This window comes from Acinonyx jubatus, chromosome A2 (genome assembly GCF_027475565.1).
Source record: "Acinonyx jubatus isolate Ajub_Pintada_27869175 chromosome A2, VMU_Ajub_asm_v1.0, whole genome shotgun sequence".
Classification (NCBI taxonomy): Eukaryota; Metazoa; Chordata; class Mammalia; order Carnivora; family Felidae; genus Acinonyx; species Acinonyx jubatus.
The window spans coordinates 1514532-1533691 of NC_069383.1; the positions used below are offsets into that span (position 1 = coordinate 1514532).

At 48.4% G+C, this 19160-nt stretch overlaps 1 protein-coding gene across 4 annotated transcripts in view; it reads right to left on the bottom strand.

Annotated features, from left to right (window-relative positions):
- UBE3C (ubiquitin protein ligase E3C) overlaps positions 1 to 19160 on the bottom strand; it is a 119714-nt gene that overhangs the window by 14503 nt on the left and 86051 nt on the right. For 3 of the 4 annotated variants that reach the window (XM_027051261.2, XM_053217799.1, XM_027051260.2), the window contains 3 exons: positions 11588 to 11800; positions 4512 to 4700; positions 4337 to 4403 (listed from right to left, as the gene is read on the bottom strand). In XM_027051261.2, coding sequence (XP_026907062.1) covers positions 4337 to 4403; positions 4512 to 4700; positions 11588 to 11800 — 469 coding nt within the window. The remainder of the gene's footprint in view (positions 1 to 4336; positions 4404 to 4511; positions 4701 to 11587; positions 11801 to 19160) is intronic. The other variant, XM_053217800.1, reaches the window with a different exon arrangement.

A 19160-nucleotide genomic window follows, 5' to 3' on the forward strand; every position in this document is an offset into this window, starting at 1 on the left:
TAATAGTAATTTTTGAAGCACAAAAGCTTTAATGTTGAGGAAGTCCAATTTTCTATCAATTTCTTTTTCCTGGATCATGCTCTTGGTGTACAATCAAAAACTCTGTCTAATCCAAAAGTCATGCAGATTTTCTGCTTTATGTTCTTTTTGAAGTTTTATAGTTTTGGTTTTTACCTATTGGCCTCTGATCCTGTTGAGCTAATTTTTACATACGGTGGTGTGAGGTAAAGGTCTAAGCTCATTTTTTCCCACGTGGATGTTGTCCCAGGGCTATTGTGTCATCAAGTGAATTGTCAACTGACCATAAATATGAGGATTTGTTTCTGAACTCCTGATTATGTTCCATTGATCAACAGGCCTACCCTTGTGCCAATACTACAATGCTTTGATTACTGTGGCTTTAGAGGAAGTTTTAAATCAGAGTATAAGTCCTATAACTTTGTTCTCGTACCAAATTATTTTGGCTATGTTAGGACCTTTACATTTCCAAATGAATTTAAAATCAGCCTGTCGATTTCTATAAAAAAGACTGCTGGGATTTTGGTAGGGGTTGCGCTGAATTTGTGGATTAATTTGAAGAGAACTACATCCTGACATACAGAGTCCTCTGACCATGAAAATGGACCATTTCCCCCACCCCATTTGGTCTTCAATTTCTCTCAGCAGTGTTTTTACAGTTTTCGGCATACGAGTCTTGCACGTACACTTGCTTTGCTAATTTTGTATTTTATTCTTTGTGATGTTACTAGGAATGGAACTGTTTAATTCCATTCTGGGTCTGCACGTAAACACAAAATTGGTTGGTGTGTACTGATCTGTGCTGCCACCTGCTGAAACTTTCTTAGTTCTAGTTGGGTTTTTTTCATCATGCTATTTGTGAAAAAAGTCTTACTTCTTTCACTGCTCCTTTCCAAGCTGAAACTTCCCTCCCTCCCTCCGCCTTACTGCACGAGCTAGGAAGCCCAGTCATGTGCCTCAGCCGCGGGCAGAAAGCATGTAGACCCTCGCCACCGTGTGCGGGCGCTGTGCGCGTCCTGAATTGGGCTGGGAAAGCTCCCCTCCTGTTCCTAGTTTCCTACGAGTTTTTAGTCCTCATTGGGCAGGAGATGCTTAGATGCTGAAGAGAATAACTTGCTTTTCTCTCCTTCCTTCTGCACCTGCTGACACGGCCGGGCCGGTTCTGTTCCCGTGCCAGCAATACCACATGTCCCATTAATACACTGTCACATGTTAAATTAACCTCGCATTCATGGGATAGAAACTACTCAGCGGCCGGATTCAGCTTGCTAATATTTGGAGGATTTTGCATCTATGTCCCTGAGGGATATTAATCTATAATTTCCTTTCCTTGGGTTATTTTTGTTTGCTTTTGACATCACGCTAATACTGATCTTTGAGGAGAGAAAGCCTCTCCTTACTCAGCTGTAGCTGGAACTCAACGTACAGGATGTTTTTAAGGCTAAATACTGTTCTGAAAGAAACATTCATTTCATAATATTTAGAAAAAAGAGAAGTACAATGAAAAAAATTGCCTGTAATTTCATTAATTGTAAATGACTGTTACTTTGTGAAAATGAAATGACTTTTAATTTATTTATTCTTATTAAAAAATTTTTTTAACGTTAATTTATTATTTTTGAGAGAGACAAGGTGCAAGCAGGGGAGGGGCACAGAGAGAGGGAGACACAGAATCTAAAACAGGCTCCAGGCTCTGAGCTGTCAGCACAGAGCCTGACACGGGGCTTGAACCCATGAACCGTAAGATCATGACCTGAACCGAAGTCGGATGCTCAACTGACTGAGCCACCCAGGCACCCCTTATTTTTCATTTTGTTAAATAAGCTCCAAGCCCAACGTGGGGCTTGAACTCACGACCCTGAGATCAGGAGTGGCAAGCTCCACTCACTGAGCCAGCCAGGCACCCCGAAACTGAAATAACTTTAAAATTTTCTTGGCTGTAGAAAGTAAATGAGGTAGGACATAATAGATAATAAAGAAAGGGAAATAAAGTTTTAAAACAAGCAGAAATGACTAATCATCTCACAACCACTGCGTGATTTTGCTCACATCTTACTCAATTTCATCTTTAAAGATGTGACGTCACATGGAGTGCACTGTTTCATCACCGGGTTTATTTATGGCTATGTTTTAAATTTCCTAAGATACATAAAATATTTTTTAATATTATAGATACATATTAAGTAATCTCTACACCCACGTTGGGTATGAAGCCTACTTAAAACTCAACAAACAAATCAATAAAATAAATTCCATTCACGTAATAAAGATAAGAATCAATGGCTCACAACTGTAGGTTTTTTACAATATGTATTTAAGATTTGGAGAGTTTTCCATAGGTGAGAAAAAAGACTGGAAGGGTAGAATTATCCTCAACCAAACTAAAAAATGTGTGCCACTTCCTAACTTGTCACATTTCCCCTGTGTACCCTATGCGTTCGAATTCCATCCCCCCAAATCTTCATACCCTTCAATAAGCAATGTAACTTCTGGGTTTCTCTCATTAAAAACACAGAAACATGCACAAAGTTGTTTATTACAGTGGGAGGTTAAATAAATCACACATATCCCAAAATGAACTACTGGGACCTCATCAAAATAAAAGCTTCTGCACGGCGAAGGAAACAATCAGCAAAACTAAAAGGCAACCGACAGAATGGGAGAAGATATTTGTAAATGACATATCACATAAAGGGTTAGTATCCAAAATCTACAAAGAACTTACCAAACTCAACACCCAAAAAACAAATAATCCAGTGAAGAAATGAGCAGAAGACATGAACAGACACTTCTCCAAAGAAGACATCCAGATGGCCAACCGACACATGAGAAAATGTTCAACATCCTCCTCATCAGGGAAATACAAATCAAAACCACAATGAGATACCACCTAACACCTGTCAGAATGGCTAACATTAACAACTGAGGGAACAACAGATGTTGGCGAGGATGCAGAGAAAGAGGATCTCTTTTGCATTGCTGGTGGGAATGCAAGCTCGTGCAGCCACTCTGGAAAACAGTATGGAGGTTTCTCAAAAAACTAAAAATAGAACTACCCTACGACCCAGCAATTGTACTACTAGGCATTTATCCACGGATACAGGTGTGGTGTTTTGAAGGGACACATGCACCCCCATGTTTATAGCAGCACTATCGACAATAGCCAAAGTATGGAAAGAGCCCAAATGTCCACCGATGGATGAATGGATAAAGAAGATGTGGTATGTACATACAACGGAGTATTACTTGGCAATCAAAAAGAATGAAATCTTGCCATGTGCAACTACGTGGATGGAACTGGAGGGTATTATACTGAGCGAAATTAGTCAGAGAAAGACAAAAATCATATGACTTCACTCATATGAGAACTCTAAGGGACAAAACAGATGAACATAAGGGAAGGGAAACAAAGATAATATAAAAACAGGGAGGGAGCAAAACATAAGAGATTCTTCAATATGGAGAACAAACAGAGGGTTACTGGAGGGGGGATGGGCTAAATGGGGAAGGGGCATTAAGGAATCTAGTCCTGAAAGCATTGTTGCACTATATGCTAATTTGGATATAAATTAAAAAAAAAATTAAAAGAAAAAAAAATAAATCACTACATATCTATCTAATATCAAAAATTAATTGCAAGAAGAATAACAGCTTGGAAATATCTTTTTTATTTCTGGTGCTAAACAAACAGAATGTATACTATAAATGACGTATCACTATAAACTAGAATAATACGCTACGATTAAGAAAAACTCGCCAAAATAACAATGATTGTTTTAAGGATGCTTTTTTTCTCTTCACTGTTCTTAAATACACATGAGGTTAATTTTAAAAAACTTACAAATACCCAAAAGATACACCAATTCGATCTTTGAACAATCTCATTATGGTTTTGTTATTTCTCTGACAACTAACGTTTCTGCGCATCTTTCTATGTGCTCATTGGCCATTTGTATATGTTCCTTTTGGTTTTTCATTTTCTTGAAGAGCAGAAACTTTTAATTTAATAAAAAAGTAAACAGGGGCACCTGGGAGGCTCAGGTTAAGTGTCCCACTTTGGCTCTGGTCATCATCTCGTGGTCTGTGGGTTCAAGCCCCACATCGGGCTCTGTGCTGATAGCTCAGGGCCCGGAGCCTGCTTCGGATACCGTGTCTCCCTCTCTCTCTCTGCCCTCCCCGCTCATGCTCTGTCTCTCTCTCTCCCCCGCTCATGCTCTCTCTCTCCCAAAAATAAACAAATATTAAAAAAAAAAAAAATTAGTTTAGAAACATCATCTGTAACATTTTCAGGAACAAATAACTAGTACTGACAACATACCTGAATAGTTTGTAAAGGATTTTAGGTCCTCAAGACTTATGGGAACTTGTGCACCAGAAATTAATACCTGCCAAAGAAAAAGCAAAAAGGCCAATTTGTGAAATTTGAGACGGATTTCAAGAACGCTTTCTCGCGTCACGAGACAAGTGTGGCTCCAGGCGGCAGCCAGAAGTACCTGAATCTCCTGCTGGTCAAACATTCGCAGCCACTCCAGGTTCAGCACGTTGGCCAGGCCCTGCCGGAAAGCCAGGCAGTGCTGGCGGATCTGGCGGTTCAGTCTGTAGTCCGCTACGAGGTGGATATACGCGATCCTGTTGGCGCTGGTGACAGGGATGTCTTTTCCACCAAACTTTAGTTCAACTACCTGTGAACATTAAAATCGGGGTCTGAAAATCCCAAGTATGACTAGAGTGAAACAATTTCTTCAAAGACACTTGCCGGTGCTGCTGCGTCGCGAGAATAAAAGCTGGGCGCCTGGAGCGCCCCAGTCTGCGTCAGCGCAGACGCCGCTCTCGTGGGACTCTCCGAAGCCCGGCATCTCACCGTTTCAGATCAGCAGCCACCAACGCTTTCTCCAAAGCACTAAGGAATGACGCGACAATGTAATCGTGGCAACTTCGTTCTCAAAAATTAGGAGTCACAAAGGGCAAAGGTATGAACCAAAAAATGAACTTAAATCAAAAGCGATTCAATCTGGAGAAAATACAGCTTAAGGAATGAAGGTTGTGGTAGAATAATTGCTCATATTTGTACAAACAGCACGTTCTTCTCTTTGTATTTCCATCATGTTGGTACTATGGAGTACCCTATTTTTTTTAAAAAAGATTTTATTTTTAAATAATCTCTACACCCAACATGGGGCTCGAACCTATAACCCCAAGATCGAGCGTTACACGCTCCACCGACTGAGCCAGCCGGGCACCCCTGAAGTATTTTAAATGTGACTCAGAGGACGGTGGCAACATCAGAGGTAAAAGACCAGCACGTTCCGCGTATCTGAACTGAATTCCCAAGAACGAGTGGTTACCGTCACGCGAGCACATCACAAAACCTGCAGGTCCGGCACACGGTCACTCGCGGACGCGCCAGGCAGGGGCAGAGGCCGGGCGCCGGCTCGCCCGCCCACTGTAACGGACACCCGCGAGTCCGCTGGGCCCTCGAACCGCTCTCGCCGTTGGCACAGTGGTGGTATTCTCAATAGCGTCTCACACACCAGAGGGGACGACAGAACACCACAGGTGATCACGAACACACAGGCCCGAACGCGCCTTCTAAGCTCCTCGTTTCCTAGCACTTAAACGGCAGAAATGCATTCTCAGGTGCATCCGGATGACGGGGAAACAGCGAATCCACCGTAAGTGAACGGAAACATTCCAGAGCCACCACGGAGGCGGCCCCCCTCCGGGGCAGACACGGCACCTCCTCCTCACGTTCCTCCACAGCCTGCGCTTCTCCTGGGGCCCGTCACGTTCCATGCGGATCGAGGACGGTGACACGTCACCCGGTGTCTCACCACTTGGCACAAGGGCCATTTAAAAATCTGCTGAAGACGACAAACTCGTCCCGTGCCTGACGGCCCCACGACCACCTCATTGGGTTTGCTTTTCCCATATGGCACGTTCTAGGTGACGCCCCCCTTCTCACTGATTCCCGTTCTCCGCGCTCCGCATGCACGTCTCCTGCACGTCTCCAGCCGGGGACAGGCCACGACGCCCCCCGTGCTCGCCGTCCGCTGGCAGGCCATCTGTGACCCGGGCCCCAGGAGCTCACTGCTCTGTTTTCATTTCAAAATCCCACCCGTTCCTTTAAGAGGACTGACAACAGGTAATAAGCGAGGGTGTACTGAGTGACTCGAAGACAAAGGACCCACGAAACCATCAGTTGAAGGACTCCCAAAGCCCCAGCAGCCCTGCCTGATGGGACGGCCATGACCTTTGCAGTGACTCTCTGGGCTACACCCACACAACTTCCCACGTTCCACACCGTGTCCGGCCTGCCCTAGGATCTCAGGTCTGAGGGCATATTTAAAGCTTTCAATCTGGAACCAGAGCAGCTCTTACAGCCAGAGCTATCTCCCCGCTTCGGAATGTCTGCGTTCACGGCGTGGCTGGGCGCACGGGCTTCCCTCCTCCCCGCCCCCACCTCCCTCCTTCCCTCCCTCCCTCACCGGAGCGGACAGGGCCTCACTCACTCACTCATTCACCAGAACGGCTCATTTTATCCTCAGCGCAGCGGACACACCCTCTGAAAATGAGGACGGGCCTCTAGGACTTGCCCAAGGCCACAGCACAGCTGCAAAGCCAGGGCTTCAACAGGGTCCTGGGACTCAGGTTCACACTCTCCCAACGTTACAGACGCCCATGCCGGGTCCACGTTAAGCCCTGAGCGCCCGCTCGGGAGAGCTCTGGGTGCAGACGGGTTAGCAGGCTGAAGTCTCACGTTCGTTTTCCAGCAGGCTAACAAACAGCCGGACTGATTATACCAAAGGAAACAAATTGGGGAGGAACGCTGTTATTTGAAAAGGGAAGATTAATTAACATAACCTGCCGATGTAATGAAGTAGCTGCATACTACAAATCTTTAACTTCGCAGTATTTTATAAACGGAAACCTGTACGAAGGACCACGTTTTTACATCCATCTCCGTGGGAATCCATAAGATACCCCCAAATTAGCTGCTTTACCAGTGACTTTCTAAATTTTTCTCATTTGACTCTTTCATATAATTATTCTTATGCACTGTCATCTATAATCTCTTTATCCAGTGGGAATTTCTATGAGTAATTGGAACATCTTAACTTCACACTTTTGCTTTTAATAGATTCCAATATTATCAGTGGTGCTTTAATGGAACTCTTACAAATGCGACATTTCAGTATTACCATCTATTTCAGAAGGAAAAATGGGAAATACTCCCATTAGCAAAGGCCGTGGACAGGTCATCATAAAACTGACTGCCCCAGCACTTTTATTTCGTTTTTAAATCATGCCACCAGGTGCAGGGAGACAAGAGTAGCCAGCAGCATTGACATCTGTATGTTCGAGGTTTCCTTATGCCGATAAAAAAAACCCCTCTTTAAAAAAAAATCTGAATATTGCAAGTTGAAACTTCAGGTCTATAAAATGGAAGAGCGGCACCTGGGTGGCTCAGTTAAGTGTCTGACTCTTCACTGTGGCTCAGGTCATGATCTCACAGTTCGTGAGCTCAAGCCCCGTGCCGGGCTCTGCACTGACGGTGCGGAGTCTGCTTGGGATTCTCTCTCTCTCTCTACTTCTCCCCCGCTCATGCTCGCTCACTCACTCTCTCGGAATAAATAAACATTAAAACAAAATAAAAAAAAATAAATAAATAAAAATAAATTAAAATAAAATAAAATAAAATAAAATAAAATGGAAGAAGAGATGGAAACAAAGCAACTAAGTAAGATGTAACCAAAAGAAATACGGTTCTGTATTCCTCATTCTTATTTTATCGCACAGTATTGGAGTTACTTTTCATTTTTCTAAGATTGATTTTTAAATACCCAAAGCTACACCCATAGCGGGGCTCAAACCCACAACCCCGAGATCAAGAGTCGCACTCTCTTCCGGCTGAGCCAGCCGGGTGCCCTGATAGTACGTTTCAAAATGCCTGGAGATGACCTAGTGAGAGAGGGAAGCAGGAAGCCTCAGGCAGGATCGTTACCTTTGTTTCCATTTAGGATTTAACCCACAGCTATTTCTTCAATACGTAGCTTGTTAAAGGCTAAGAAATAGACTAAAATTCGAGTACCATGACGATGAACATTTAAAAATGCCCAGAATTTAAACAGCAGGATGTGTTCATCCATGTGTGTGTTTTCAATCTTTGCTTTTGAAGACACCTCTGTGGCGTTGGAACCGTGCAATGTCCTGCAGCCCAGGGAGGAAGCCAATAAAGATCTTCAATCTCCTCGTAACTTTCTCAAAGAACCGTCAGGGACTCACACAGCTCTGTGCGTGGCAACAGCACAATGAAACAGTCCTTCACACTCAGCAGGACGGCTGCTATTTTTTTTTAAAAGAGAGAGTGAGAGAGAGAGAGACAGAAAAGAAGGCAGAAAGCAAGTGCTGGCAGGCGTGTGGAGGGATCAGAACCTCTGCAGAGCCGGGAGAAATGCACCGTGGTGTACCCGCTGTGGAGGACGTGCGGCAGGCCCTCGGAAAGTCACCATTAGAACCTGCACAGGACCCAGCAATCCCCTCTAGGTATGCACCTACGGGAGGGGGACGCAGGGACTTGAACAGATACTTTGACAGCAACGTTCACGGCATCCTTGTTCACGATGGCGGACACAACTCTACTGTCCATCAAGGGATGAGCAGATAAAGGGGAGGCGTACGTACGATGGAGTATCAGCCTTAAGAAGGAAGAAACCACAGGCGAACCTGGAGGACGTCGCACTCAGTGGCATAAACCTGTCACAGAAGGACAAATACTGTGTGATTCCACCTGTATGAGGTCCTTACAGCCGTCAAACTCACGGAGACCCAAAGGAGAATGACGGGCACCAGGGCACGGGGGCGGGGGACCGGGGCTCCAGTGCAACAACGTCCTGCCCGCCTATCCTCCTCTGACTCAAATAAAATCTACTTCGCTCAAGATACCTACAGAATTACTTTATTTTTCAAAAATTTATTTTAAGAGAGAGTGCACTGGCGAGTGCAAGTGGGGGAGGAGCAGAGAGAAAGGGGGGGGGGGAGAGACAGAGAGAGAGAGAGAGAGAGAGAGAGAGAGAGAGAGAGAGAGAGAGAGAATCCCAAGCAGGCTCCATGCTGACAGAGTGGAGCTCGACTCTGGGCTCAAACTCACCAACTGTGACATCATGAACTGAGCCAAGATCAAGAGTCGGATGCTTAACTGACTGAGCCACCTGGGTGCCTCGAGGACGTCATTTTTAAAATGAAGATTACACAGGCATGCTCTCATTAAAACTTGTTTCATTGCTTAACCCCCAGGTTGTGGTTCCTCTGAATTCTGGAAACACCTAACCCGAAGGCTGCTTCCAGGCCCCGCCCTGACTTACAGAATCAACATCTCAGGTTTCTCCGAGAGGAGGCTCCCGTATTTTCTTTGTTCTTTTCTTTCTTTCTTTTTAAAAAGATGTTATTTTCTTAAGCAATCTCTACACCCAACAGGGGTGCTCGAACTTACAACCCCGAGATCGAGAGTCGCATACTCCACGGATGGAGCCAGCCAGGTGCCCCTAAGTGTTTTCTTGTTATTCATTTTTCTATTAGCTCCAAAATGCACCTGTTGAGGCCGCCTTACCCTGATGCACTGAAATACTGCAAACCAGCGATGGATGGAGACACTGGTTGTCTTTCTGAGCGTAGGTCTAACCTTTCTAAAGCCCAAGGCCTCAGATTGTCCTCCAAGAGGACAGGAGAAGCTCAGACTGGTGTCTGTCTGCCTCCTCTCGTGCACCCCCAAACTTAGCCCCTTCGACATCTGCTCACCTACCCGGTGAATGCCTTTCCACCCAGCCAGCCTCTCTTCCAGGTAGCTCTCCCTGACCTACTTGGAGCTGAGCTACTAGTAAACTGATACCTCACTATCCTGTTCGTATCGGCCTCCCTTGTTAGAATGTGTGTGTTCTCCTAGTTTACAAACCGTCTCCCACGCCTGGCCCGACGGCTGGCTCACAGAGTGTCATTAACGTCTCATAATGAAAACATACGGACCAGGCACGGTGGCAGGTAGGTAACGTGATACGAAAATAACCAAAATTGCATTAGCGCAAATGTGTTCAATACATGTGTTTATCAAAATAAAATGTGAGAGCTCACACCTGGAGGGTCAGGTTGAGGAGTACCCTGTGTGGGTCAATGTACTCTCAGTGGTGGCTTCACCCAACGCTAAGTATCTATCTAGTAGGAAGTTACTTTTGAGCTGGCAAAGCCTCAGTCAGAAACCAAGTAATAACAGAAATTTAGAGAAACGAGTATGAAGTTCAAGGGTAACCACAGTTTTGTAGTTAAAATAACGACTACTAGGTTCGGAAAATGGCACGATCCATGTAGGAACAGCAGAAAAGCGGCCTTTCCCCACAGAAGAGATGTATTTGTCTGAAAACCAAAATTAAGTTAGACAAGCAAAGCTGGGTAGTTAAAATCTAGTAAGATCAGAGAGCAGCATCGAAGGTTCTTAAATGTTGGATCTGTCTGTGTACACTAACAAAGGCTTTGTGGATTACGGGGAGCACGTGAACACAGGCCGAGGCAGACAGAACAGTAGACGCGCGTCCATGGCGCAGCGCCCGTTTCAGCAGGTGTTGCCTCCTAGCCGATCTGGGTCATCTCCGCGTCCACCCGCTGCCCCTGCTCCCCTCATCCTAGAAGCAAATTCCGGATGTTACCGAGTCTTCCACCGCCTGGTGTGTTGTCCACGCGTGTGCACAGCGGTATTATCACCACAGCTGAGAAGTGGAAATAACCCAGACGTCCCTCAGCCGAGAAAGAAAACGCGGCACATCCGTACAATGGGACGACGTTCGGCCAGAAACAAAACAAAAAAAGCACCGGCTCTCCTGCAACAGGTGAACGAAGCCGGTCACACAAGGCCACAGGCCGTGAGATCCGGGTTATGTGCCACATCCAGAGACAGAACGTAGATGGCGCTCACCCACGCTGGGCAGGAGCGACCCGCTAACGGGCACAGTCTCTGCGGAGGGACGCAACCATCCCGAACTTAGCTGCTGGTGACGGCGGAGCACTCTGGGGGTACACTGACCCGCGCCATGCTCTACAGTGTGCATTTCTATGGTATGTACGTTATATCCCGACAATACTGTCATTTAAAAAGTTAGTTTGAATCATCTCTAACATGCACTTTTTTTTTTTTTTAAAGATAAACACACCAAGGCCAACCAGACTGATAACAAAGGCCAGCGATCCGTGTCCGAGCCACCGAGGCCCCCACGGTGATCAGGTAGGGAACAGAGGCGCACGGAGGCCCCTCGGGGCTCCTGTCGGGAAGGCGCTAACCCGCCACTCCCAGGGACCGAGAGCCAGCCAAGAGGCAGGGGTTAACCCCCGGCCCAGGAAGAGAGCCCCCGAGGACAGCCGTCACAAGGGAGTGGGGCGAGGGCCCGGGTGTCTCCAGCCCCCACCAACTGCCCACTTCCAACCCGCAGCCACGGCAGTTCTTCCGAGGGAGGTGCGGAGCCTCCCCCCGCAAAGAGAAACCCTCCTCGTCGCCATGTGAACAGCAGCCGGCGAAGGGCCTCCTCACCTGCGCCTCTCCCAGGTCGTTGTTCACCACAGTGAAGTTCAGCCCGAGCTCTTCCACGTCGCCTTCGTAGCTCTTGAGAAACAGCAGATTCTTGTACACTTCAGGGTCTAACGAAGCCAGATGGTGGATGTCCACGTCCGCACTGGTTCCCAGCAATTTGGACAGGAAGAAGCCGGCGAAGGGCAATTCTACCAGCATATTCTCATAGAGGGCCTTCAGATGAGAACAAGGAACAACGGTCAGTATGTCACAGGAATCCTTTCTCATACTTCCTACAAATAAAAAAAAGGCCAACTTGAGCCTGAAGAGAATCCTAAGACAGCAGATACATTCTCTCCGCAGCAGCGAGGACGGCGGAAGCTAGCGTTTGGCGAGCACTTACCAGCGCGGGGCCGGTTTGACCATTCGCCGCGTGCACTCCGCGTGTCACGACTCTCAAACACCTGAGGGCCGAACCACAGCACGTACACACCAAGGGGGACGTTCGAGAGCCACACGTGTTGTGCTGCAACGGCGGTCAGCACGCGTTTCCCGCAAAGGGCTCTGCCGGCGGAGGGGTCTCCTGGCTGCGCAGGCCGGGGTCTGACGCACGCTCTTGAAAGGCCTCCTGTCTTTCCTGGTACTGCTGGCCACAGCCGGTGGCCCGGGGCTTTGGGCTGTGTCACTCCCAGCCCTGCCTCTTCGAGAGGCTGTCGTCCCTGGGTGTGCCTGCACCTCCCTCCCCAGTCTCTATCATGAAGACACCTGTCACCGGGTTTGGGATCCTCTCTCACCCAGTGTGACCCCTCCTAGCTTGACCGCATAGGCAAATAAGGTCGGGTTCCCAGGTGCCAGGGATCAGGACGGAGCCTCTACCTTTTCTGGGGCCGCGGTTCAACGCACGACCGCAGGCCGGACTGGCTCGGTGGCCGTGCCTCCACTCTGCCTCTAGCAAAAGGAGCATAGACAATGCGTGGACAAGCGAGGGCAGCCGTGTGCCAGGGCCGCACTCAAGTAATTCCCAACGCCAAGAAATACTATCCTTCAGACTTTTAGCGACCAAAAGGAAAAAGCCTTCCGAGCACCTTGGCCACGCGACAGGCAGCAGGTGGGGCCTGGCCCACAGGCTGCGGTCTGCCCCGCGCTGTTCTTACAGGGGGAGACTGAGCGTGGGAGACGCGTGTGCAGACCCTGGGAGTCAGCGGCTGGCAGAGGTGGTGTCCAAAGCAGGTGCCCTGGCGCCCACACCAGGACTCCTCTGCTGCGTTCCTGTCTGCCCCGTGTCTGCGGATGGTGACGGATAACCAGACCGCACACTCGCGCACGTTAAAGGGTAATTTATGTACCGTAAAATAAAATGTGCGTGCGGCCTGATGAATTATTACATTTGATCACACCCGTGCAGCGGCCACAGAAGGCGTCCAGACACAGAACACGTCCCCCTCCCCGAGGTCCCGTGAGAGTTCCCTCCCGTTACCCCATTCTGTGGTCATCACCACGGCTGAGTCCCGCCAGGCCTGGGACTTCGTCGACGGGATTATACAGCACGCGCCCTCTTCCACACGCCTTCTCACAACATCCTGTTTCTGAGACTCGGCTATGATACTGTTCTTTCACCGAAGGCTGTGTGACACCGTCGCGTGATGGGCACATGGTGGACACGTGGGCGGTGTCCCATTTGGGGCTGCTGGACAGTCGGTCTGAGCCCTTCTGTGGACCCGTGCTGGTTTCTCCCAGTACAGACCTAAGACCTGTTAACAGGGGAAGCGCTGGGCCCCAAGGTGCGTTTAGCTCTACTAGGCAACAACGTGCGGTTTTCCAAGTGCAACCATTTTCCCACCGTGACCAGCAAGCAGGAAGATTCCAGCTGGTCCAGGACCTCACCAGCGATTGGTACAGTCAGTCTTTTCGCGTTTAGCTATTCTGGCTGGTGCAACGGGGTACCTCGCTGTGGTTTCAATCTGTAACTCCCTCATGACCAGTGGTGACGGCATCACTGTGTTAACCCCCAGATTCTCTACCAAGAGACGGTGCGGGTTTTCCAACATGATGTCAGGGTTCATCTTACATGATAAATATCACTACAGCTCAAGGCTGCAAAGTACGACAAGGAGTGCGAAACAGGCTGTAGACTTCTCAGGAACACTCTTATTATTTTATTCTAAGAGATGAGGGACTTGGAAGCCGCCACAGGTCTCGTCACAAATGTTCTACTGAGACTAAGCGAGCACATACTGACGCTGGCCTCGTTTTGTGCGGCCCGTCAGGAAGATCTCCTCAGTGGAAGGAAGGGAGGCTTACAGAAGTCAAGGGGAGTCTGGATCTCCACGACAAAGGCCCTTCGTGCTAGAATACTTGTGGTCTGCAGAGACCTGACACGCGATGAGGGGAGTCCCCACCCCCACTTGGAACGTGGGGAGCTGGGCGCACATCGTCACAAACCCTGGGACCCTTGCCTGAGACCCTGAGACGGAGTGAGGCCGGGAGGCCAGGCGCCAGGAGCACAGACAGAGCGGGATGGAGGAGGGAGCCCCACCTCGGAAAGTGCTGCCGTGAGCTGCGGAGCGTGAGCTGTGCTGGGATGTATTCACCGCTTTTCCTGTAAGGGAGATTCCAGTGCCACCACGCCACTCAGGGAACACCAACATAAAAACAAAGTTTAATCCCGGGGGGAATCTCTCAGCCACGAGGCCGCAGCTTTGGAAGCCCCTCTGCCGGGAGGCCGTGCACCTGACCACATCCACATCCACATCCACTAGGTGTGGGACACGAGGCTTTGCCGAGACACGCCCGTGTGAGTTTGCACACAGAAGACCACCAGCGTCCAGAGAGCAGGGGCTCTGCCCCTCCAGCCTTCCAGCCCCGACGCCATCCGTCAGCTCGGCTTAGGGGGGTCCTTCCCAGGTTACGGCTTCCGGCGCCCTTCCGGCGTCCTCTTGGCCGTTCCACATCAAGTGCCCGCCACTTCCGCACTAGTAACGACAAACAGTGGTCGTCTGTGAAAAACCACTGGTCCCTGAACACACCGAAAACTGAACACTTGTACGAGTGCCCGCTTCCCTCCTCCGCCGGAGAACGCTCAGGTTCACCTTGAGATGGACACCGGAAAGTCCCCCCACTAACACGACTGGAAGGAAGTAGAAGACAGCCATGAAACACCCGGAGAGCACTGGCTTGTTTCAGAAAGCCACCGGCCGACAATACGAGTGACACTCTCCCCAAGTCAGGTCACACCATCTGTTAACTACGTATTTCCTAATATTCCCCCTCCAGCTAAGACTCCAGATGTTCTCTGCCAAGGAAACTGAAGGGTTATGTCTCTGTGCTTTTACTTCTGATTTGAAGACTGATGATTAGCCGATTAATTCTAAAAAAAAAAAAAAAAAAAAAGAAAGAAAGAGAAAGGCAAAAAAGGACTTCAGAACGAGAGAATGAGCAGTACGATGGTGACCGGGCTTAACCCATCTACTGGTATCGCAAAGAAAGAGCTGTTGGAAAATCCACAGTTTGCTCAAAGTTAAGAATGGCTAATACTATTACCCCGGAGCACTTAAAACTCCCATTACTTCTAAATGAACGATGGCTTCAAAGCCAAGAACATTCTGCACAAGACGACATGATTGATTCCAGGTGTTGAAGAAAAGCCTCATTTGTACAGTGGACTTTAAAGTAAGCTGGAAGTGTAAATCATTTGATGTTCAATATATAAGGTCATTGTTTGCCATTTCTGCATTAGTAACAATAAACCAGTGAAATTCGTTAAATATATCAGAGCTACCTGAATTTTAAACAGAAATCCCACTGTGACTCATAAAATGTAAATGCCTAGGTATAATTTTTTACGTAAGGCAGGTCTAAACCGCTAGAGCATTTAATATACAAGCACTAATAAATGATAGCACTAAAAACTATGATTGCATCAGCTAAATGGATTATAAATTAAATTTCCATAATGTATGCAACTGAGATACGAATGTAAGCATAAATCAAGGTATTTTCTAAACACAGGTTAATTATACAATTTCAAGACTGCCTATTTTTTATGCAAAATAATCCACTTAGCATTTTCCACATTGGCCTTAATTCTCAGCCAGTTGCACACTTGTTCCAGAAGCACATCAATAACTACTTGTCACGAAAAAAACTGCACTAGGTATATGGAAAAAACCTGTAGCGTATTTTTCAACTGTCTGTCTTTTATGAGTGTTTATAGCTAGAGATTGTGCCAAAATGATTTGAAATAAAAAGGATTAATTACAGTAGAAGCCTTTTAATATAAGTGAGTGCAGTCGCAATGCAATTAATGCAAATCGCGGCGCTATCGGGAGAATAAATGCGAACCGCGTCACAGGCCATTTCTGTTTGTTGCCAAATAACTTCAGTAATTTACTACATTAAGAATCAATAAAAAAAATAATGCTTTTCAAATGCATCTCTATCAATCTTCAGGCAGTTCTAAAGTGAACATTTATAACTTAATCTAAAAACTATATCAGAGTTGTCTTGTATTAAAACCACCCTAATTGAGCAAGAAGATAATAATTTTAATTATTTCAGATCATGCTAACCTTGGAGTTTAAAAAAATAAGGAAGAAATGTAAAATAAGGATGTAAGCTGACAGTAATACGTTATGTATTAAAAAAATTTTTTTTAAGAATCTTTATCCATTTTTGAGAGAGAGAGAGAGAGAGACAGAGCATGAGCAGGGCAGGAACAGATAGAGAGGGAGACACAGAATCCGAAGCAGGCTCCAGGCTCCGGGTTGACCTTCAGCACAGAGTCCGACGCGGGGCTGGAACCCGTGACTCTTGAGATCATGACCTGAGCCGAAGGCGGCCGCTCAACCAACTGAGCCACCCAGGCACCCCAGTAATACGCCATCTAATAGTTGTGCTTCAAAATTACTAACCGGGAGTGGAAAACATGGTCCTCGCTGGGACTACCGTGGGTTTTAGGCCCATAAGCTCCCGCAGGGCAGGAAACACACTCCATCCTTAACAGGACCTGAGTCTACATGCAACATCCGGCATCCGGGCGCTCAGGAGACATTCATTAAATGCCAACTTATCATGTGCTAGGGACTACTTTGTACACACTGCAATTCTACAACCATAAATTTGTTTGCAAAAACCCATTTCTGCTCTTTGGAGACACCCCAGGTTATGCAAAACCACGTGTGCATCCACGTGTGTGAAGAGTCACTCCAAGCCCCTGGGCGTCCACAACCCTGTCCCAGGCGTCTTTCCAATGGCGCTCACCGCTTTCGTCAGCACAGCGGCAACGACACCGGGTTTAAAGGTTTGCGCCCCGGGTTCCCAGGTACCTCCCGTGCACCGTCACCCCCCAAGATGGTGAGGCAGCCCCCCACCCCCACACTCCCTCCTGCTCTCGGGCACCTCCAGTGTTTCTTTACACACTGACTCCGTCCGTTCAGGACTCGGCGAACGCCCACCAAGCACGACTGGGCAGGTGCAGTGGTTCAAGGGATCCCTGAAACCCGCAGGCTCCATGCGATGGTGCTGGCACCGCCTTCTCTTCCTACGGGGACTCCAGGTGCCAGAGAGCAGGGCGCTCCTCTCTAGGCCCCATTCCCACGCCTCCAGCCACGGCCACGGCCACTGCCAACACTGGAAGCCAAGGCTTTCGAGAGGACGGGTCCTTACTTGCAACGGACGTTACATGGCAACGGACGGTCTGGACTTCATGCTTTGACAGCTTTATTGAAAAAAACAGTTCAACTTTGGAAAACCTGTAGGGGATGTCGGGTGGGTGGGAGATGAAAGTTCACCTCTCCTAGCCTATTCTCCTCATCGGACATCCAGAAATCAACCTGTGACGTGGAGTAATTCTGAGCGGCGGGCGCCTCCCCTCTCTTCGCCTCCCCTCCCCTCCTCTCCCAGGTTCCCGCTCTTCCCAGAGGGCCGGTCTCTGCCCACAGAAATACTTCTGGAAGATAAACACCCAAAAGGGTCTGCCCAAGTAACAAACCCACAGTCCCATTTACAGCCACAAGGAGTAAACATCTGGGAGTTTTAGAACTGTTGTTACGTTCCTGCTTCTGAGAGATTTAGCAAGAGTTTAGAAAAACAGGGAGGTCCAGCTGAGGTACCCCACACAGCAGGTACTATTTTCACTAATGAAAAGGAAACATTTTTCAGGTTTAAAAGTTCTTGAGGCGCCTGGCTGGCTCAGTCTGTAGAGGGTGTGTGTGAATCTTGATCTCCGGGTTGTGAGTTCGAGCGCCATGTTGGTTGTAGAGACTACTTAAAAATAAAAATCTTACAAAAAAATTCTTTTACCACACAGGATAATAAAATATTAGACTGAGATCTGTCATACCACCTCCCTTGAAATTTGAGCATATGGGTGTCCCTCAAGGGCATTATCTCCAGGCACTGAGTACTTTCCCTAGCAAGACTAGGACCCCTGACCTCCAGACTCCCTCCAGCTTCCAGCAGTCACACCCACCGACTCCGCCCCATGTCAGTTTCCTTCCGCTAACTCCCCTGACACTTTCTGGCTCTTGCAAAGTCACCACATTACACTGCTGCTTCTTGAGCTTCGCTGAGACACAGGTCACGTCCCTTACAAGTCGCCCATTTACAGAGAACAAGCCAGCGGTCGTACGGGGAGAGTGGTGTGGCCGTCACCACAGCTGGGTTTTGGACATTTTCATCACCCTGTACTCCTTAGTGGTCCTCATTTCTCCCACGCTCCCATCCTGGGACAATCTTTCATCTACTTTATGTCTTCACAGATTTCCCTTTTGGGACATTTCAGCCATCTTCTGTGATTGGCTTTGCTCACGTAGCGTGTTTCGTTCAGCGTGCAGAGGCAGGGGGAAGATTCCGTCGCAGGGCTGGAACAGTTCTGTTAGTCGTGGTCAGCTGACGGCCGTTTGGGTCACGAATCCCCTCGGGCTGTTTCCGGTAATGCTGCGCGCACTTCTGGACAAGTTCTGCGCGGACACGTGCTGGCTGGGCCATGGAGCGGCCCTGCTGGACTGTGTAGGAGCGGCCGCCCTCCCCCGCGTTCGCGGCCTACTCCCACGGACGGGACCTCGATTCCTCCACATCCCCGCCAGACGTGTTCTTACCGGTCCCGCTGACTCTTCCCGTCCTAGTGGCGGTGAAGTGGTTCTGATGTGCGTTTTCCTGAGGACCGAGGATGGCGAGCATCCCTTCTGTGCTCGCTGCTCACTAATCTATGTCCTTTGGAGAAGCGTCTACTCAGGCCCTTTGCCCATTTTGAAATAAGTTTGCCTTTCCGTTTCTGAGGACTTTAGGTATCCTAGCACAAGTCCCTCACCCTCTTTAAGTTTCTTGATGGTGTTCTTTGAAGCAAAAAGGTTTTGGATGCAATCCGATCTACTTTGTTTCTTTCTGCATTCTTGGTTTCACTTCTGCGGGGCGCGATTCTTCCTGGCAGCCCGGCAGCACCGGGCACTGCTCCGGGACGGGATGCGCCCACTCTCCGTCCTCCTCAGCGTCCCTGTCCGCCAGCGGCTCTCTCCTCGTTCGCGCTCTCACACCGGTGGGGAAAGCAAGGCCGGGATCTCCGCCCCTCACTGCCTCTTCCATCACCCGCGCCGCC